This window comes from Schistocerca gregaria, chromosome 1 (assembly GCF_023897955.1).
Source record: "Schistocerca gregaria isolate iqSchGreg1 chromosome 1, iqSchGreg1.2, whole genome shotgun sequence".
Lineage (NCBI taxonomy): Eukaryota > Metazoa > Arthropoda > Insecta > Orthoptera > Acrididae > Schistocerca > Schistocerca gregaria.
In genome coordinates, this window is record NC_064920.1 from 942,311,264 (window position 1) to 942,334,461 (window position 23,198).

General features: G+C 40.5%; 1 protein-coding gene across 5 annotated transcripts in view; it reads left to right on the plus strand.

Annotated features, from left to right (window-relative positions):
* Positions 1 to 23,198, plus strand: part of LOC126275603 (cytosolic purine 5'-nucleotidase) — a 413,580-nt gene that overhangs the window by 373,114 nt on the left and 17,268 nt on the right. For all 5 annotated transcript variants that reach the window (XM_049977212.1, XM_049977210.1, XM_049977211.1 and 2 more), the window contains exon 11: positions 18,241 to 18,360. In XM_049977212.1, the coding sequence (XP_049833169.1) occupies positions 18,241 to 18,360 (120 nt within the window). The remainder of the gene's footprint in view (positions 1 to 18,240; positions 18,361 to 23,198) is intronic.

Here is a 23,198-nt window from a genome sequence, read left to right on the forward strand (position 1 = left end):
CTTCATACAGCCATAATCACATTGGAAATCTTTTCAAATGAATTACCTAAGTACAGCTCCATCAATGCACTGCCCTTCTATACCATGTGTACACGATACTACCGCCTTCTGAATATGTGCATATTGCTGTCCCATGACTTTTGTCACATCAGTGTAACTTTTATTACTCTCTGCACATTTCATTTTATACATGTCAGAGTTATTGTATTGGTTCTTTTTTTGCCAAACTGGAGGTTTATGCCTTTATCTGCATGCAATTTGCCCTTCATTCTGATATGTTACAACTACATTCTCTCGTAAAAATTTGGCAGTTTTTTCTGACAATCGTCGTTTTTATGTCACAGTAACAAATTTTTTAAATTTTGCTTTCTTACATAGTACATATAGAGGGCGTTCATTAGCAGGACACATTGCTTCTTCTTTTCTTCTTCTTCTTCTTCTTATTCTTATTCTTCTCCTTTTTTTTAAGCTGTAATATGAAGCAACAGCATACCATTTTAGCTTTATATATTACAGTGAAACTGATACTTTTGATGTAACTGGTTACGTTGTAAATACAGGAAATGGTTTGTTATAAAACATTTGTATTGTAATCAAATAAAGATTCTTTAGCTCTGCAGTACTGTGAACATGGGATTAGAACCCTATTGTCATTTATTTTTACATTGTGTAACAGGTCTGAAGATGTGTGGCAGTGCTGGAAAGCTGGCAGTTTGAAATAATAAAAGTTTGACAGACATAAAATAAGTCTGTCTAAGACAGTAGTGCAGTCCACATTACAACATTGGGTTTCATATGCAATTTAGTACCACATTTATTGCTAGGATGGGATTGTCACTTACATTGTAATTAATGCTAGTTCCCAGTTAAACAAGCATTTAAGGATAAGCCACTGCTCAAGCTGCCTTTAAAAAATATTCCATTAACATCTTTGATAGAAAATTATGAAAAAAATAGTTCCTTTGACATAAGGGCATTTTGCTGCTAACATTAATCTTCTGTTAATCACATGAAAACATATTTTAAGCCTTGTATCATGGCTGGGGAATTTGTATATTCCTAGTGGTGTTCTTATTGTCTTCTTTCACAAACATAATATACATGACGTAGGTAGTGAGGGTATTAAAACTAGTAAATAAGCTATTACAGTATGCCCATAATTTCACTTTCGCTATGATCCTCAGTGCTCTCTTCTGCAATATGAAACACCTTTCTGTTTTAGTTTGGCAGGAACTGCCTTCATAACATAAGAAAGGTTAAACTAAAACAAAGAATGCATTCCTTTTGGTTTCAGAATAAGGTATGGCGATAATCTCTTTAATGTATGTTGTTGTTGTTGTGGTTTTCAGCCCTGAGACTGGTTTGATGCAGCTCTCCATGCTACTCTATCATGTGCAAGCTTCTTCATCTCCCAGTACCTACTGCAACCTACTTCCTTCTGAATCTGCTTAGTGTATTCATCTCTCGGTCTCCCTCTACGATTTTTACACTCCACACTGCCCTCCAATACTAAACTGGTGATCCCTTGATGCCTCAGAACATGTCCTACCAACCGATCCCTTCTTCTAGTCAAGTTGTGCCACAAACTTCTCTTCTCCCCAATCCTATTCAAAACTTCCTCATTAGTTACGTGATCTACCCATCTAATCTTCAGCATTCTTCTGTAGCACCACATTTCGAAAGCTTCTATTCTCTTCTTGTCCAAACTATTTATCGTCCATGTTTCACTTCCATACATGGCTACTCTCCATACAAATACTTTCAGAAATGACTTCCTGACACTTAAATCTATACTCGATGTTAACAAATTTCTCTTCTTCAGGAATGCCGTCCTTGCCATTGCCAGTCTACATTTTATATCCTCTCTACTTTGACCATCATCAGTTATTTTGCTCCCCAAATAGCAAAACTCCTTTACTACTTTAAGTGTCTCATTTCCTAATCTAATTCCCTCATCATCACCCAACTTAATTCGACTACATTCCATTATCCTTGTTTTGCTTTTGTTGATGTTCATCTTATATCCTCCTTTCAAGACACTACCCATTCTGTTCAACTGCTCTTCCAAGTCCTTTGCTGTCTCTGACAGAATTACAATGTCATCGGTGAACCTCAAAGTTTTTATTTCTTCTCCATGTATTTTAATACCTACTCCGAATTTTTCTTTTGTTTCCTTCACTGCTTGCTCAACACAGAGATTGAATAACATCAGTGAGAGGCTACAACCCTGTCTTACTCCCTTCCCAACAACTGCTTCCCTTTCCTGTCCCTCGACTCTTATAAATGCCATCTGGTTTCTGTACAAATTGTAAATAGCTTTTCGCTCCCTGTATTTTACCCCTGTCACCTTCAGAATTTGAAAGAGAGTATTCCAGTCAACATTGTCAAAAGCTTTCTCTAAGTCTACAAATCCTATGAACATAGGTTTGCCTTTCCTTAATCTGGCTTCTAAGATATGTTGTAGGATCAGTATTGCCTCAAGTTTTCCGATATTTCTACGGAATCCAAACTGATCTTCCCCGAGGTCGGCTACTACCAGTTTTTCCATTCGCCTATAAAGAATTCGTGTTAGTATCTTGCAGCCGTGACTTATTAAACTGATAGTTCGGTAATTTTCACATCTGTCAACACCTGCTTTCTTTGGGATTTGAATTATCATATTCTTCTTGAAGTCTGAGGGTATTTTGCCTGTCTCATACATCTTGCGCACCAGATGGTAGAGTTTTGTCAGGACTGGCTCTCCCAAGGCTGTCAGTAGTTCTAATGGAATGTTGTCTACTCCCGGGGCCTTGTTTCGACTCAGGTCTTTCAGTGCTCTGTCAAACTCTTCACGCAGTATCATATCTCCCATTTCATCTTCATCTTCATCTACATCCTCTTCCATTTCCATAATATTGTCCTCAAGTACATCGCCCTTGTATAGACCCTCTATATACTCCTTCCGTTTTTCTGCTTTCCTTTCTTTGCTTAGAACTGGGTTTCCATCTGAGCTCTTGATATTCATACAAGTGGTTCTCTTTTCTCCAAAGGTCTCTTTAATTTTCCTGTAGGCAGTATCTGTCTTACCCCTCATGAGATAAGCCTCTACATCCTTACATTTGTCCTCTAGCCATCCCTGCTTAGCCATTTTGCACTTCCTGTCGATCTCATTTTTGAGACGTTTGTATTCCTTTTTGTCTGCTTCATTTACTGCATTTTTATATTTTCTCCTTTCATCAATTAAATTCAATATCTCTTCTGTTACCCAAGGATTTCTACTAGCCCTTGTCTTTTTAGCTACTTGATCCTCTGCTGCCTTCACCACTCCAACCCTCAAAGCTACCAATACCATATGAACCAATGAACACGATAGACTAGTTTTACCATTATGACATCCGACAATGTTAAAAAACATCATGTTTTATGTAATAATGGCTATTATATTTTACTACATTAGTGACAGTATTATGAATTTTGAAATACCATATTAGTAAAATGAGAGGCATTTTCATCACTGACATACAGAGTTGTAACAAAGGTGTGGTAAATTTTATGCAGTAATAATGAATTTAATTGGTTGTATTAATAATGTTATTGTAAGCTATTTTAACAGTTTTAACAGATTAGTCGAACATAAAGTTCTTGGGCAACTGTAGTCATATTTTAAGTACCATATGAACTAACAACAGTGAGAGACTGCTTTATTTTGTAATCATTATTGTAGTGTTTATGCGGATGACAGTATTGTGAATATTTTAACTACCACACAAACTAATGAAAATGAGAGACCACTTTTACCACTGGCATAACCTTAAGTAAGCCTCCATATATTTTATGCAGCAATACTGTGGCCAGACGTCCGTAACTCTGTCTTCTGGTAGACATTGATCCTTTGTTACATGTCACACTTTAGACATATTTTTTGAGTGCTGTTTCCCACATTTTTATAATGATTGTGTTTACATCTAAGGAAGCAAAAGGCACTTGTGTTGCTAAACACATTAAGCAAGGACATAGAAGCTATTTGTCAATAGTAGTTTAATTACGTGATATACTACAAAATGCATGCATTATCCTGTTATGTAGTAAGTGATGCATATTTTTGTAGAGTGTGTGGGTATGTATGCATCACAAATCTCTGTTCGTATGTAGCACTAAATAGTTTTTAAAGTGTGACACAAAACACACACACACACACACACACACACACACACACACACACACACACACACACAGCTGTAAGTATTGTAACAGCAGTTAAAATTTACAAAGTGTAAAAAGTAAAAAAAAATATGTTTTACTTTTTTGTTTTGTTGTTATGGGTTCATTCGATTAAAAGTACGATGATCAATCACAACAGTTTTCAAACCTTCTCTACTGTTCATTCATATCTTCCCAGCTGTTAAGACACTTTTATGTTACTTGAACACAAATTCTGTGTTTTGTTGTTTGGCTACATGTAGCACAAGTTAAAAACACCAACTCTCTTCAACACCACGATGGATTTCATTATTTTGAAGCTAAAGTGTTGTATTTGCTAGTTAATGTATTATAATCTGTGTACCAAGAAAATACCATGCTTAGTGGCACTAACACACAAAATGTCTATCAAAATCGCTTTGTTTTTATTTAATTGGATAGGTAAAAAATCTACTCACTAGGCGGCAACAGAACACACACATAAAAGACTGTTGTGATTGGCAAGCTTTCGGAGCCAGTGGCTTCTTCTTCAGGCAGAAGGTTTAAAGGAGAAGGAAGAAGGTGATGGAAAAGGGCCGGAGAAGTCTAGGTAAAGTGGCAGATTGTGGGAAAGTCAACCAGAATTGCGGGTCAGGGGAGACTTAGCATACGGGATGAAAAGGAAAGACTGATTGTTGGGGACTGCATCAGACAAGATTTGAAAATCTGTGGGCTTTAAGGTGGGAGACCGGGTACTATGCAAGACAGAGACTACTACTAGAACATCGTGTATGAGTTAATAAGAGTGAGTAAGCTAATTGCATTGTACGTAACGGAAGTGGGGGGGGGGGGGGGGATAAAACATAGACAGGAAAGACAATGAAAGATGTAGAAACCTGAAATGGAGTGAAGCAAAGAGTAGCTAGGAGTAGTTGTTAGTGCAGTGTGATGAAATATAAGTCAGGATATATCCTGTTCATGTAGAAACATCTCGCCTTCAATCTATATGAATTGTATATTTTTAAATGGGCATAAGTCAGCTGACACACATGTGTGAAAAATTGAGAAAAAACAGTTTAATTTCTATAATCTATACTGCTGTATAAAGACAAGTTATTGTCTAACTTAAACAAATGTTTGGAAGGACATAGGCTACATATTTTTTTAATCTAGTATATAACTGTACATGTACTATACATATACTACATCTTTGTTTTCAGATATATTTTTCCCATGTGGAATGTTTCCCTCTATTATATTCAACAGTATAAGGAGATAGATATTGCTACTCACCACTACACATGTTGAGTTGCAGACAAGCACAATGAAAAGAATCTGGGTACAGATGGCAGGAGAGAAAAGCACTGTTTGGCGGAGTGTGCAGGGACCAGAAGGAGATACACTGGGCTCGCGTCCGGGAGGACAACGGTTCAATCCCACGTCTGGCCATCCTGATTTAGGTTTTCCATGATTTCCCTAAATCGCTCCAGGCAAATGCCGGGATGGTTCCTTTGAAAGAGCACGGCCGACTTCCTTCTCTGTGCTTCCCCGTGCTTCCCTAATCCGATGAGACTGATGACCTCGCAGTTTGGTCTCTTCCTCCAAACAACCCAACCCCCCAGAAGGAGACATGATAAGATTGGTGCAGTGTTGAGAAGCTGTGGGGGAGGGAAGTGAGGAAATGGGGAATGGAAAAGGAGAGAAGCAGGGAAGAAGCAAGACATGCAGGTGCATTGCCAGAGGTTGGTACACAAAGATGGTGAAGGGATGTGAATAGGAAGGACAGAGGGATGCAAACTGTGGGAGCAGTAAGTTTCCTTAGGTTGAGGCCATGATAACTTCAGGAACAGAGAATGTGTTATAAGGATAACTCCCATCTTCACAGTTCAGAAAAGCTGGTGGTGGAGTGAAGGGTCCAGATGGTCCAGGTTGTGAAGAAGCCATTGAAACCAGGCACACTATGTTCAGCTGCATTTTGTGCCACAGGTGGTGTACTTTGATCTTCTCCACAGTTTTGCGGTGGCCATTCTCCACCAACAGCCAACAGTACTTGCATTTCAACAGCTGTTCATCTGTTCCACACAGCCTCCCTCACAGCCTGGCCACCTGAGGATGGCACTCCTGCAGCAACAAGAAGTCCCTTGCCCAGTATGCTGAGGATCTCACTACGGCCTTCACAGACAGACTCTATTCCACAGACCAATTCTGTGAACAGATTGCCCATGCCATATCCTCACACACGCCAAATCCTCCCACCACCCATGAGAATAAGCTACAAAGGAGCACCCTCCTTGTCCCCCTGTGTCGTCCTGGATTGCAACAACTGAAGCATATCCTTTGCCAGGGCTTTGATTACTTATTATTATGCTCTGAAATGAAGGAGACCCTATGCCAGGACTTTGATTACTTATCATTATGCTCTGAAATGAAGGACATCCTACCCCGGCTAAGCCTCCAAAACATGCTAGTCAATCCTTATACCATTCTCAATCACAACCTCTCGCCACAGGGATCATATCCCTCTGAAAGACACAGGAGCAAGGCCTGCCTAATCCATCCTTCCAGTGCTCCCTATTCCAGTCCTGTCACTGGCTTTTCCTACAAACAATAGAGGCTGGGCCACTTGTGAAAGCAGCCTTGTTGTATACCAGCTGTGCTACAATCATTGCACAGGTTTTATTTTATTTTTTTTTTTTATTTATTTTTTTTTTTTTTTTATTATAAATGAGCGACTACCAACCAGCTGACCACCAGAATGAATGGCCACTGCCAAACTATTCCAAAGAGCAAAGTGGATCACTGTGTGGCACAACATGCAGCTGAACATAACATGCTTGATTCCAGTGACTGCTTCATAACCCAGGTCATGTGGATCCTCCCCTCCACCACCAGCCTTTCTAAACAGCACAGATGGTACTTTTATGACAAATTTTTCTCTCCCATAATTATACCGGCCTCAGCTAAGGTAACCAACTGTCCCTTCACCCTCTACTCAACAATCTCCCCCCTTCTGTCCTATCATCCCCTTCCTGTTCACATCTTCTTATCCTCTTTGTGTGCCACCCTCTACCAATGCTCCTGCCTGTCTTTTCCCTTCCGTGCTTCTCTCCTTTTCTGCTCCCCATTCCCCATTGCCCCTTTCTCCTCCCTGTCCCACAGCCTCCTGATGCTGTGCCTGGTAGCAATCTTGTCATGCCTCCTTCAAATCCCTGCACACTCCGCCAGACAGCGCCCTTCTCTCTCCCCAAGTGTACCCTGCTATCCGTTCCTCTTCTCTGTCACCTCCACACTGCTGCTTCTGTTCAAAGTGACAGTTGCACTCTGGTCGAAGCTGCTGGAGATGGCGGTTGTATGTGTGAAATGTACTAGAGAGAGAGAGAGAGAGAGAGAGAGAGAGAGAGAGAGAGTGTTTTTATCCTTTTCTGAAGAAGGCTTTTGCCAGAAGCTGAGTGTGTAACAGTCTTTTCATTGTGCCTGTCAACAGCTCAGGATGTTGTCTTTACTGTGAGTAGCAATCTATTTTTTTCCTTATATTGTTGATATTTGAACCTGAGTTTCCATTATATATGTAATAAGATATAAAGAGGAATAATTGTCAAAAATATCGAAAAGTTCTTACCAATTTATTTCAAATTTTTACACCATAATCTAATAAACATTTTGACAGAAATAGGCTATAATTTATAAATATATATAGAATAAATAAAGGCAAAATTTGTTATCAAAATTCTGGAAAAGTTTATGATCCATGTACATTAAGTATTTACATGATACTCTAATAAACATTTGGATGGATATCAGCTATCTATTTGTAATATATGTGATGTGTAATTATATGTGATACATAAAGTAGGAACATTTTTAGTGAAAGTCTCAAAAAGTCCTTGACCAATTTACTTTGAATTTTTACATGATTCTTTAATAAATATTCATACTGACATGGGATACATATTTTTTTAAACAAGAATTTGCAAGTTTTCTGTTAATACTAACTTGAAGAAAGAAAATGTTGTCAGTTTCGTTAATATTTTCACATTCGGTCTTAACTATGATAGCAGGGCATTTAAACCTTTATACAAATGGTTTTTCACAAATATAATCTTACTCCTTATACAGGACGATTCGGCTGCCCCTACCAAAGAGTTTTATGCAGCCCACAATGACTTCAAATACCATGCACAAGATTTTCATATTCTCTCCCTTGCTATGTGCAAACTCTTAATCCCACAGGAAAAATGAACAGGGCCTTTTTGTAATAAATTTAATGTAGATAACTACTGTACTGGGATATGTTTTCACTACAAGCCACAGTTTTCGAATTATTCAAGAAAAAATACAAAGGCGACTTTCAAATGCGGTTTTCTTGAACGACTCATGAATCATGGACTCCAGTGAAAAAGTATCCCAGTATAAAATTTAGCTACATTAAATTTTCCACTAAAGGGTCCAGTTCATGTTTTCCTTATGGCTAATAGTTTGTGTTCAGCAAGCAAGAGCATATGGAAATCTTGTGCATGGTTTCTGAGGGCATTGCAGGCTGCATAAAACCCATCAACAGGGGGCAGCTGAATCATCCTGTATATAATTTTAAACATGAATTGTATACACAACAACGTGCTATATTGTTTCCTTCCTTATAGAAGAATTTAACAGAAAGTAGGAAAGTAGTTGTATGGCTTATTGACTTAGGATTAGAACATTACTAAAGAATCTGAATCATTCGAAATGGTGTAATCTTACCAATTCACACATAAAAACTGTGCAAAATACTGTCTTTGAAGCGACTACCTTCATAGATCCAGCAGATGGAGAGGTCTTTCTCATCATGTGTGCCAATGATACCAACCATTTTCTCATTCCTTTTAAGCTAATTCAACTCCTGACCAAGGTTTCATTAACAATAAACAAGGCTCGAGGTCAGAGAGAGGGTGGAAGAGGAGATGGACAGAGAGGGGATGGGGGGGGGGGGGGGATAGAGAGAGGGGAAAGAAGAGATTGGCAGAGAGAAATGCAAGAGTACATGGAGAAAGATAGGGGGGGGGGGGAGGTTATAGACAGAGAGGGGGTGGAGGAGGATATGGACAGAGAGAGGGGGAGCAGAAGGAGATTAGGATGTATATTCAATTTCCGGACATATTTGGCAATTGTGAAGTATATATAGGGTGTATCAAAAAGGATGGTGCTAACTTACATGGTTGAAAGTAAACGATAATAGAAGTACAAATGTCCCAGTGAACATGTGTGTGCAAACGAGCCACTTGTGAGATAATCAAGACCGTATGGTTCCACGCCACCACTGACAGCATTGTTTGTAACATCATCCAGTTTCCCCCTTGCGCACCTAAGGCCATCCTATGTTCACTGTTTACACAACGGAACATTGCCAAGAGGAGGAGTTAGAATCACACCATACCCACAGAACATGTAGGATGGATACAGTACACAGTCTCAAAGGGCATCAGTTGCGTCTGAGGAGTGCCATGTGTGCTGTGCTGTAGTTACAATGGAACCGTACAGTAACAGATATGCAAGTCATGTACGGTAGGACTAATGGCAATGCATGGGAGGCTGCACGCTTGTGCCAAGAAACATATCCTGACTGAAGACACCCCGTAAGTCATACATTTACAAGGGTCCATCAGTGCCTGAGAGGACACAGGGGTTTTGCACATGGCAGAGCAGGAGGTAGGCCTGCTTGCATTGCACCTGAGGTTGAGGATATGGTGTTGGAAGCAGTACAGCATTCTTCAGGAACCTCGGCAAGAAGAATTGCCACACAAGTGCCTGTATTAATCCACAGTAGTGTATGGAGAGTTTTACATTGCAATTTACTGTACCCTTACTACCTCCAACGAGTTCAGTGTCTCAATGATGCGGACTTTGTTCCTAGAGTGATGTTTTGTCTGTGGCTGCAACAGCAGGCTGTAGTCGACCCTTATTTCGCTTGTAACATTTTATTTGCAGACAAAGCAGGATTCACACGCGATGGTTTGTTTAACTAACATAATACACATTTGTAGTGTGAAATAAACCCACATTCTGTTCAAATGGCTCTGAGCACTATGGGACTCAACTGCTGTGGTCATTAGTCCCCTAGAACTTAGAACTACTTAAACCTAACTAACCTAGGGACATCACACACATCCACGCCCGAGGCAGGATTCGAACCTGCGACCGTAGCAGTCGCACAGTTCCGGACTGCGCGCCTAGAACCGCGAGACCACCGCGGCCGGCCCACATTCTGTTCATCAGTCACCACATCAGCAATGTTTCTCACTGAATGTGTGGTTAGGGGTACTAGGCGATCAACTCATTGGGCCACACATTCTTCAACCACAACTTAATGGACAGAGGTACCTTAGCTTTCTTCGGTGTCATCTTCCAGGATTGCTTGAGGACGTTTCCCTTTAGCAATGTCAGAGTATGTGGTACGTTCTTGATGGAGCTCTGGCACATTTTGCTGATGGTGTGTGACTGCATCTAATGCTCAGGTACAGCCAAAGATGGATAGGTCGAGGCAGACCTGTACCTTGCCCTCCAAGATCACCTAATTTAAGTCCTTTGGATTTTTGTGTTGGGGTCACCTCAAAAGCGAAGTGTACAGCACAACCGTTAACACGGTTGAAGAACTGGAGCAGAGAGTTGTACATGCTTGTCAAGAATTCCAGAATGATCCAGGGGTTTTCGAAAGGATTCGAAATTCATTGCAGAGACGAGTACAGTATTGCATCCATATGCAAGGAAAACACTTCAAACACTTCCTTTAACAGGTACCCCATATGTGAAATGTGTACTAATTGTGATGTACAACCCAATACTAAAGTCTAAATTTCAAATTAATGTGTACTAACTAGGATGATTTTTACAATGGTGTCAGTGGCAGCTTGGAACCATACAGTCATGATTATCTCGCAAGCGGCTCATTTTTGAACCCGTGTTTACTGGGACATTTGTACTTTTTTTTATAGATTGAGAGGAGAGGAGAGATAGGGGGGAGGGATTTAACTTTCTAAAGCTTTCGTAGCCAGTGGATTTCCTTCTCATCCCGTCCAGTAAGTCTCCCCTGACCTGCAGTTTTAGCAACTTTTATAAACTGTACCCCTTTCGCTAAACCTCTCGAGTCCTTTTCCTTCATCCCTCTTCCTTCCCCTTCAACTCTTCCACCAGAAGAAGGAGCCACTGGCTCCAAAAGCTTGAGAAATTTAAATCCTTCTGTGCGTGTTTTACCCTGCCACCACTTGGTGAGTAGATTTTTTTCTCTGTCCATGTACTTTGTATTATCAGTAACTGATTATTTTCAATGTGTAGATCTCATAAAACTGACTGTGAGAAATAACATGCAGTGAAAAGGTGCAATTTTGGTTTCTTCCTCACAGTTGGCTTTATCAGAAAATTGTATGTTAGGAAAGTGGTATTTATGGCTTATTGCCTTGTGATTATAATACTGCTACACAATCTGAATTGTCCAAAACACTGTAATTGTACTCATCTGCAGATTCAAACTACGTGAAGTAATGTCATTGCAGCTACTGTTCTCACAGGTCCAGTAACTAGAGAGATCTCTCTCTCTCTTAGTCTGCATACCAATTATCCCTACCAATTTACCTATTCGGTTTAAGCAAATCAGTGTTTAGTTTGCAGTAATGATAAAGAAGGTTCAATATTGGACATTTAAATACATTGGAATTGATTTATGATCAGAGTGTTTTTAGCATGGTCATCAAATGTTGTCCTTTCATGAACTGGCAGTTCACAAATAGGTTCATACTCTTGTCACACGATATCCAAAGAATGAGAAATGTTGTGTATAGCGAAGTTTTGCAATTGTATTATCTGCTGAAGTGCTGCAGAATAATATACTTGATGCTGCCAGATAAACTTTTGAAACCCTCCCTGGTGAGGCCTTTCTCCATAGAGAGGTAGATGTTCATCAGGCAGATAACATTGGAGTTTTTACAAGTCCTTGATTGTAATACACTTAATTGGCACCTTTCTTGATTGATAAGCTAGTTTTTCTGGCACAGTCAAGAGATCACATTTTAGGCCCAGGTGACAAGTGTGACTAATCTTGTCCATTGGTTGTTGTTGAAGCTGTCAAAGAAACCTTTCTTTTGTTTCAAAACCAGAATGTGAAAAAAGTGCTGATAGAGAAATGTCACCTTTGTTTGTCTTTGAATTTCATCGGAAATCCTGGTTCTCCTGTAGTACGGATGCCACCATGACTTGAAATCTAGTATTTCAGCAGCAGCAACCTCTCTAAAGAGAAATTTACCTGGTTTCTCATATCTCCTCTGTGATGTCATGCGCAGTAAACAATCTGTCCTATTTTCTAAGTTTCCTTAATAACTTTAGATAGACGTATAAGAACTTATTTTTGGATCCAGTTTTCTGTTTACTTGATAGTTTCCCTGCACATTTAGTGAATCTGTGAAACAGGCTGCCTTCTTTGTGGTACATTGCTTTGTGGAGCTTTTGGGAAACAACATGTATTGTCATCTGAAATAAAATTGTAACTTTTTATAAGATTTTGAACCTTACTGCCAGAAATGTTGAATGTTATTATTCCTAAACTTGGAGTGTTCGTTCCAGGAGAGCTTTACTAGTTTTCATAGTTGAAATTGGTTAGGGTTGCAAGGATTTAAATAAAGATTGATGGAAGAAGTACAAGGGTCATCCACAAAGTAGGTTCCATTTTTGCTTCTATCCATGGCAGTGCTGCGATCGCAGTACCAAGCATGCGTAGCAGTTACTCTGACTCAAGGAGAAGACATGTACGTCATTTTCAGATCACTTCCGCCAACGCGTGTTTTGTAGTGCTTATTTATAATGTTAGCCGTAATTGAAAATGCCGCCGCATGTGAAATTGGATCTGTGATTCGTTTTCTAAATGCAAAGAAAGTTAAACCAAAGAAAATTCATTGACAAATCTGTGAGGTTTATGGACAAAATGCTATGAGTAACTGAATGATTAGAAGATGGGACATGATCGAGTGCACGATGGAGAACGAAGTGGACGACCATCTGTGGCTACTGATGAACTGGTTCACACAATTGAAGAGAAGATTAAGCACAACCGTAAGTTTACACTTAGTGCCCTTGCTATGGAAGTTCCGCAAATCTCATGATCACTAATTCTTGAAATTCTTACTGAAAAACTGAAATTTCGAAAACTTTGCTCACGTTGGATACCCAAAATTCTTACTGAACACACAAAAAACAATGGATGGGCAGTGCATTTCAGTTTTTGACACGCTACAATGAAGAAGGTGATGGTTTTCTTTCTTGGATGGCCACGGATAAAATTTAGGTATCGTACAACACCCCTGGAACAAAACAGCAATCAGTGGAATGAAGGCACACTTCATCCCCAATGAAGGTTAAGCCTAAGCAAATCTTGACACCTCAGAAGTCATGTGCACCATTTTTTGGGACAGAAAAGGCATTTTGCTGATTGATTTCTTACCACGAGGTCAAACAATGAGTGCACTTGGTTACTGTGAGACCATTAAGAAATTGCGCTGCGCAATACTGATAAAGCACCGAGGCTTACTGTCAATAGGTGTTGTTTTTTTCCACGATAATGCCGGACCTCATATGACAAATGTGACCAAACAACTCTTACGGGAATTTCATTGGGACACATTTGATCATCCTCCATACAGATCGGACCTCACTCCTAGAGACTTTAATCTCTTCTTACGCCTAAAATCTTTCCTTGGTGGTCAACACTTCAATGAGGATGACAAGCTGAAAGAACATGTTAGCACATGATTGAATACACAAGCGGCAACCTTTTATGAAGAACGCATACAAAAACTTGTGCCATGCTTGCTGTGACAAGTGGCTACAAAATGTTGGAAGCTATGTAAAAAAATAGTTTAACAGTTGTAGATTTTGTACAATAAATATTTTTTTTCTGTATCTGTACATGTTTGTTTTATATAACCAAACAGAACTTACTTTGTAGATGACCCTCGTATTTAGTCCCAACGAGATCGTGAGGTGGAACATAAATTTACAAACATGTAGGAATCTCAGTTACATATTTGTAACATTAGATTAGAGAATAGAGCTCATATGCTAACGTTGCTTCCACAAATTGTATGCGGGATGTTCCTGAAGGTTGCTGAATAAGTATAAATGTTTAAACTTACTTTCATTAATAGTCCATAGTTCGTGAACTGACGGTTAGCATTGCTGCCTCTAGATCACAGGCCCTGTGTTCACTTCCCAGCTGGGTCAGAGATTTTCTTCACTGGGGAGTGTGTGTTCGTGTTCTCTAATCATTTCATCTCATCATCACCACAGAGGTGCACAATTCACAGAAATGGCATAAGATAGAAAGACTTCCACCTGGCGTCCAACAACCCCAGGCAGGGTCTCCCAGCGAATAATGCCATAAGTTATTTCAATTTTTTTTATCACAACCTCTTTAAGGCCAAAGACCTCCTTCCTTTTCTGTTAATTGATATCCTTGTCATGTATTTATTCAAGGGTCTCTAAGTTACAGGGCATTGGAAACTAATACATCTCTCTCCCACAAATGCTAGTCTATAACATGCTAGGTATCACTCCTTGTATATGAGGAAATGTTTTCTTGGATTCCTGAAATTAACTTTCTTGGATATGTACAAGGATTTCAAGGATGTTTAATTGTATTTATGAGCCCGGGACATAACTGCATGCATTAGTACGATATTGCAGTGCCTGTGTTTTTCCAAAGCATGCATGTCTGAAAGAACACTGCAGTGTACATCGGAACAACAAAGGCCCTTAAAATTTCTCCCCTGTACAGGATGATACATAATGGATGCAAGAGTACAGGTTATAAACACACAGCTGACAACATATGGAAGTTTCAGTCTGGCCATGAATCATTCTCAGATAGCCTAATTATAAGGTGACTACTCACGATAAGTGGGAAATCTGGGTTCGAGTCCCAGACAGCACAAATTTTCATTGTCATCATTCCATTATGCAGCTGATTGTCCACATTTGCAGCTTTGAATATGTTTCATGCACACTTTAGGTGACAGATGAAAATCGAAGATATTTCAGGATGTAGAATGGTGGCATACACTGTGAAAGCTTGCATGAGCTACTGCTATGAGTATTAAAATAAAATATTCACCAGTAACAATATAACATTTTGACTGAAATTATTGTATTATATTATAACAGTAATGTTAATGATCATTTGATTATATTCCTCACGTGGGGAAAAAAAAAGAGAGAGACTACCGTTTCAGAAAAATTGTATGATTTGTTCAAGAGAGAGAATTTCACAAACTGACGAAGTCATAGCGTACCAAATTTTGACCAATTTGCACATTAGACTGTCAAAATCTAACACTCAAAATGTTCTCAACTGGGGAGAGATCTGGTAACCTTGCTGGCTAAGGTAGGCTTTGGCAAGCATGAAGACAAGTAGTAGAAATTCTCACCGTGTGCAGGTGGGCATTATCTTGCTGAAATGTAAGCCCAGAATGAGTTGCCATGAAGGGCAACAAAATGAGGCTAGAACATCATAGACATACTGCTGTGCTGTAAGGGTGCCGTGGATGACAACCAAATGGGTCCTGCTATGAAAATAAATAGCACTCCAAACCATCACTCCTTACTGTTGGGCTGTTTGGGGTGAGCAGTCAGGTTGGTGTCCCACTACTGTCTGGGGCACCACAGACATGCCTTCAGCCTGGAATCTCATTTATTGATTTATTGGAGTAGAATTACTTTCAGTGATGAATCCCACTTTGAGCTGAGCCCCGATGATCAGCAAAGATGTGCCCGGAGATGACCTTAATGCACTAGTTATGGTTAAGGATATGATAAGTGGTCAGGCAGCCCTCCAGCACTGATAGTTAAAGGTCCTAACATTAGGAACACTTTGTGTCAACTGTCCTGTGTTTCAGACTGCTGCCGCCCACAGAGACTCCTGAGTTGTGACACTGTAGTTACCTGATGAAGTGTTGTGCTGTTTGTGTGAGCAGATGATTAACTGTTTAAATACAGTATTACGCTTATGTTTAAATGCATTATGCGGTATGAGACACAACCCAAACAGTTTTGAATGTCACTTTTCTTCTAGTCGATGTATTATATTACTACAACCTTGATTTAATTTCATATTCCTTTGCTACAAATATGTATTGTGTTTCAAGAAGGCCATCTCTGTAATATGCATTCACGAATCCATGTTACTTCCATTTCATATCTGTACCACAGAAACTGATCGCTAGAAGAAACAAATGCTCATGAGTTGTCAGTACAGTAAGAAAATAAATAAAATAATTTTCCTCTCACAAACTGTAAACCTGCAGTCGCTGCGCTACTTGCCCCTCTGCCACTGCAGTGAGTGGCCAACTTGTCTCTTTCCTGTATTTAGCTGACTTCAATTTTTTTTAAAGTATAAACTGCAGTTTGTCTCTTATTAGTGCTGTCCAGGTTGTCAACTGTGTCTGCAGGAAGCCAACAATTTTATCATGTTGTAGGACCTAAAATTGTGCCATGCAGCTCAATACCACACACAAATTTAATGTCTTCTCTGGTGTTGCACAGTGTAAAACAACAGAGACTGAACATATATTTTTGCAATATATCAGTGGTAGGCAGTGTAAACCATAACTCCATTTTATAAAATTTTACAGTTGAAGCAAAGAATGTTCCTTAAAAAATAATAAAGTGGTTCATAAAGATACTCCATGTGTAACTGTATAGTAGAAGTTGAGTTATTGACAGATTAGAGAAATCCATGCATTTTCAAATCTCTCTTTGATTATGGAGCTACTGGTTACTGGAATTAAAGAGTTTTCACAGACAGATGGAGTTACTAGGTTTTCAACACCTACCATCGATATGTGACATATGTGTAAACATTCTTCGCAAGCAGTAAAATGCTAGCATTAATATAAAATAGTCTGAGAACCGTGGGCCACATGAATACTTGACTCAGGCCACTTTGGTCTACAGATCACATTCTGAAGACCTCTGATTTAGATCCCAAACAACAGATGGCAGTAAGAATTACTGTGTATAATATGCTTGATAAGCTTCAAAATAATTTCATTGTCACCTTTATCTTTTACGGACAAAAGAAAAACCTGAAACAGGTTAGTAATTATTATGCATCTATTTGTTTCATTCTGAATTGAAGAGCACCATTTTGCTCTCTGCCACATCCATTTACACCATGGTTCTGTTTATTTTCAGTTTTCATAACTTTACCCTTTCATTACATGCAAAAGAAATCCTTTGAACACACAACAACGAAAGTTATTACATTTTCTGTTTCATATAAATGATCTCAAATACCCATAACTGTAGTTATAAATAAAATAGAAAGAAACTTCCACATGGGAAAAATATAGTTAGTTGTTTTTTGTTCATTTGGAAGTGTATCTGGGTGATACCATACTAACATGCATCACTCAGTATCCGATGTTGCCTCTGTTTATCTGTGAAGCTGCTTGAGCCCTTGTGTAGGCCTCTTGTAGCTGCAATATGCAGCGTCGTTCAATAATGCAATGTTCTTGAGATTGCATGTATTAGTGAAACAAAAAGTGTAGACTATTATAGATTTATAGTTGTTACCTGTATCTATTGAAATAAATTTTATTGGAATAATATTGCATATTGATTGTGTTGGATATATACAATTTAATATAAAATTGTTCGTAATAGGGAACACCCTATCATGGACAGGGTTGATATAGTTTTATTCATTATCCAACCTTAAATATCTATCATAGCAAGATTTATATAGAATATAGTTTGGAATTTCCATATGGTTAAGAATAAATTAAAAAGAAATAAAGAGGAAAAATCTTCTCCATGTAAGCATGCTTACTTGTGTATGCATTATATGAGTTTCTGAAAGTCCAGCAGCATTATTTTGTTCCTGTTGGTTTATAGTGTGTTTATGTCTGTGTGAAAACAAACAAACAAACAAACAAACACACACACACACACACACACACACACACACACACACACACACACACACACACAGACAGAGAGAGAGAGAGAGAGAGAGAGAGAGAGAAGTATTCTTGTTAAATAATAAATCTCACATTTCTCTGGCAGATGCCCCATGAATCAACAGTTGCACATGAACAAAGATTCGTAATGGAGAGTCCCATGATTTCTCGTTCTCGAACTTTCTCTGTAATTGAGGATGAAGAAAACTCAGAAAAGCATCAGAAGGTGAGTTCATTCTGTGTTACTACAACTATTCTGATTTCTCATTTCTCTAAGTACAAGTATAACTTCCTCTTTCTATATTTGAATGGCATTTGAATATTTTATTGGCTGTACACTGATATATTTCTTTGGTATCTTTCCTGTCATCAGAGATGGAGTACAAAGGTATTAATTTCTCTCATTCTATTGAAATAATCAGTTTTATCACTTGTGTGCTAATTGCTCTTAGCTCATCTAGTAATAGTGCCTCAAGTAAATATGAACATAGGACTGCCTGTGCTTTCACACATTAAATACAAATGTATAGCATATTTCTGTGGAGATAAGTCTGTCAATACTTTGTCATATTCTGTTTTGAATACAAGGCATGGAAAAGTTGTGCATGGCATCAAAAAGTTAAACAAGTGTTTTAAAGAAATAAGTCTTAGTTACTGTTCAGTGATTAGTGACATGTCAGTTATATGGTCCATCTCATTTTAAATCTCAAGAAATACATGCATTTATTTGTATAATGTCTCCAACACTATTACATAATAGTGAAAATAAAAATGTAGCAAGCATGCGCACACATCCCAACAAATCTGAAGAAGGTGATAGGCTTAATATTACTATATTTATTCCTCCAAACAATGGTATGAGGTAGGAGAAGTGACAGGGGGGGGTGGGGGGGGGGGGGGGAGAGAAGAGAGAGAGAGAGAGAGAGAGAGAGAGAGAGAGACCCCAAACGTATCTTGAGGGAGCTACTGGATTCTCCGCTTCACACAGGTTTTACAGAAAACACTGTGTGAATGAATGAATAAATAAAGATGTAAATAAAATAGAAAGAAACTTCCACATGGGAAAAATATATTAAAAACAAAGATTCCAAGACTTACCAAGCGGGAAAGCGCCGGTAGATAGGCACAATAAATAAAACACACACACAGAATTTCTAGCTTTCACAACCGACGGTTGCTTCTTCAGGAAAGAGGGAAGGAGAGGGAAAGACGAAAGGCTGTGGGTTTTAAGGGAGAGGGTAAGGAGTCATTCCAATCCCGGGAGCGGAAAGACTTCCCTTAGGGGGAAAAAAGGATAGGTGTACACTCGCGCGCACACACACACATACCCATCCGCACATACACAGACACAAGCAGACATTTGTAAAGGCAAAGAGTTCGGGCAGAAATGTCAGTCGAGGCAGAAGTACAGAGGCAAAGAAGTTGTTGAAAGACAGGTGAGGGATGAGCGGTGGCAACTTGAAATTAGCGGAGGTTGAGGCCTGGCGGATATCGAGAAGAGAGGATATACTGAAGGGCGAGTTCCCATCTCCGGAGTTTGGATAGGTTGGTGTTGGTGGGAAGTATCCAGACAACCCGGACGGTGTAACACTGTGCCAAGATGTGCTGGCCGTGCACATATATATATATATATAATAGAAAGAAACTTCCACATGGGAAAAATATATTAAAAACGAAGATTCCAAGACTTACCAAGCGGGAAAACGCCGGCAGACAGGCACAAGAACAAAACACACAAACACACACACAGAATTACTAGCTTTCGCAACCGATGGTTGCTTCTTCAGGAAGGAGAGGGAAAGACGAAAGGATGTGGGTTTTAAGGGAGAGGGTAAGGAGTCATTCCAATCCCGGGAGCGGAAAGACTTCCCTTAGGGGGAAAAAAAGGACAGGTGTACACTCGCGCGCACACACACACACACACGCACACATATTCATCCGCACATACACAGACACAAGCAGACATATTTAGGCAAAGAGTAAGGGCAGAGATGTCAGTCGAGGCGGAAGTACAGAGGCAAAGAAGTTGGTGAAAGACAGGTGAGGTATGAGCGGCGGCAACTAGAAATTAGCGGAGGTTGAGGCCTGGCGGAATTCGAGAAGAGAGGATATACTGAAGGGCGAGTTCCCATCTCCGGAGTTCGGATAGGTTGTTGTTGTTGGGAAGTATCCAGATAACTCGGACGGTGTAACACTGTGCCAAGATGTACTGGCCGTGCACCAAGGCATGTTTAGCCACAGGGTGATCCTCATTACCAACAAACACTGTCTGCCTGTGTCCATTCATGCGAATGGACAGTTTGTTGCTGGTCATTCCCACATAGAAAGCGTCACAGTGCAGGCAGGTCACTTGGTAAATCACATGGGTGCTTTCACACGTGGCTCTCCCTTTGATCGTGTACACCTTCCGGGTTACCGGACTGGAGTAGGTGGTGGTGGGAGGGTGCATAGGACAGGTTTTACACCGGGGGCGGTTGCAAGGGTAGGAGCCAGAGGGTAGGGAAGGTAAGTAGTAGAGTTGCCAAGGTAATCCCATTCCTGATGTCCAGGCGGAGCTTCAAGGAATCCTCAGAACCTTAGGCCCCCTACAAAACCTTTCACCTGACTCCGTCAAACTCCTGACCCCACCGACACCTCGCACTCCTACCTTCTACCTACTTCCTAAAATTCACAAATCCAAACATCCTGGCCGTCCCATTCTAGCTGGTTATCAAGCCCCCACAGAACGTATCTCTGCCTACGTAGATCAACACCTTCAACCCATTACATGCAGTCTCCCATCCTTCATCAAAGACATCAACCACTTTCTCGAACGCCTGGAATCCGTACCCAGTCTGTTACCCCCGGAAACCATCCTTGTAACCATTGATGCCACTTCCCTATACACGAATATCCCGCACGTCCAGGGCCTCGCTGCAATGGAGCACTTCCTTTCATGCCGATCAACCTGCCACCCTACCTAAAACCTCTTTCCTCATCACCTTAGCCAGCTTCATCCTGACCCACAACTTCTTCACTTTTGAAGGCCAGACATACCAACAATTAAAGGGAACAGCCATGGGTACCAGGATGGCCCCCTCGTATGCCAACCTATTTATGGGTCGCTTAGAGGAAGCCTTTTTGGTTACCCAAGCCTGCCAACCCAAAGTTTGGTACAGATTTATTGATGACATCTTCATGATCTGGACTCACAGTGAAGAACAACTCCAGAATTTCCTCTCCAACCTCAACTCCTTTGGTTCCATCAGATTCATCTGGTCCTACTCCAAATCCCATGCCACTTTCCTAGATGTTGACCTCCATCTGTCCAATGGCCAGCTTCACACATCCGTCCACATCAAACCCACCAACAAGCAACAGTACCTCCATTATGACAGCTGCCACCCATTCCATATCAAACGGGCCCTTCCCTACAGCCTAGGCCTTCGTGGCAAACGAATTGGCTCCAGTCCTGAATCCCTCGACCATTACACCAACAACCTGAAAACAGCTTTCGCATCCCGCAACTACCCTCCCGACCTGGTACAGAAGCAGATAACCAGAGCCACTTCCTCATCCCCTCAAACCCAGAACCTCTCACAGAAGAACCCCCAAAGTGCCCCACTTGTGACAGAATACTTCCCGGGACTGGATCAGACCTTGAATGTGGCTCTCCAGCAGGGATACGACTTCCTAAAATCCTGCCCCGAAATGAGATCCATCCTTCATGAAATCCTCCCCACTCCACCAAGAGTGTCTTTCCGCCATCCACCTAACCTTCGTAACCTCTTGGTTCATCCCTATGAAATCCCCAAACCACCTTCCCTACCCTCTGGCTCCTAACCTTGCAACCGCCCCCTGTGTAAAACCTGTCCTATGCACCCTCCCACCACCACCTACTCCAGTCCGGTAACCCGGAAGGTGTACACGATCAAAGGGAGAGCCACGTGTGAAAGCACCCACGTGATTTACCAACTGACCACCAACTGACCTGCCTGCACTGTGACGCTTTCTATGTGGGAACGACCAGCAACAAACTGTCCATTCGCATGAATGGACACAGGCAGACAGTGTTTGTGGCTAAACATGCCTTGGTGCACGGCCAGCACATCTTGGCACAGTGTTACACCGTCCGAGTTATCTGGATACTTCCCACCAACACCAACCTATCCGAACTCCGGAGATGGGAACTCGCCCTTCAGTATATCCTCTCTTCTCGATATCCGCCAGGCCTCAACCTCCGCTAATTTCAAGTTGCCGCCGCTCATACCTCACCTGTCTTTCACCAACTTCTTTGCCTCTGTACTTCCGCCTCGACTGACATCTCTGCCCTTACTCTTTGCCTAAATATGTCTGCTTGTGTCTGTGTATGTGCGGATGGATATGTGTGCGTGTGTGTGTGTGTGCGCGAGTGTACACCTGTTCTTTTTTTCCCCCTAAGGGAAGTCTTTCCGCTCCCGGGATTGGAATGACTCCTTACCCTCTCCCTTAAAACCCACATCTTTTCGTCTTTCCCTCTCCTTCCTGAAGACGCAACCATCGGTTGCGAAAGCTAGTAATTCTGTGTGTGTGTTTGTGTGTTTTGTTCTTGTGCTTGTCTGCCGGCGTTTTCCCGCTTGGAACTTCCACATGGGAAAAATATATTAAAACAAAGATTGCAAGTGGGAAAGCCATCAGGTACCACACTGTATGCAGAATCCCTTTTGAAGGCACCTGACAAATGAGTTACCTCTTCTGCTTTGCCTCTGACTGCAAATTCATTGACACCGATCAATATTACAAATGCAGCTATCTCTCTCATTCCATTTCTAGGAGTATTTTGCTGAAATCAAAGATGTTTGTTCCTGTGTAAGCCCAGATACAAAAAGAAAGAGAAATGCACAATTATAGGACTTTCCCTAGCCTTACTTTGCATAAGAACCATTGTAATGCTTTTAAGAAAAAAGGATTGATAATAAAATCAGCTTTTTCTCCTCATGTCTGGCAAAACTGAATAATGTATACTTCTTGTGAAGTCTTTAATCACACATCAACCATTGGCAGTATGTAGTTTGGCAGAGATTTGGGATCAGTTGTCATGGATTC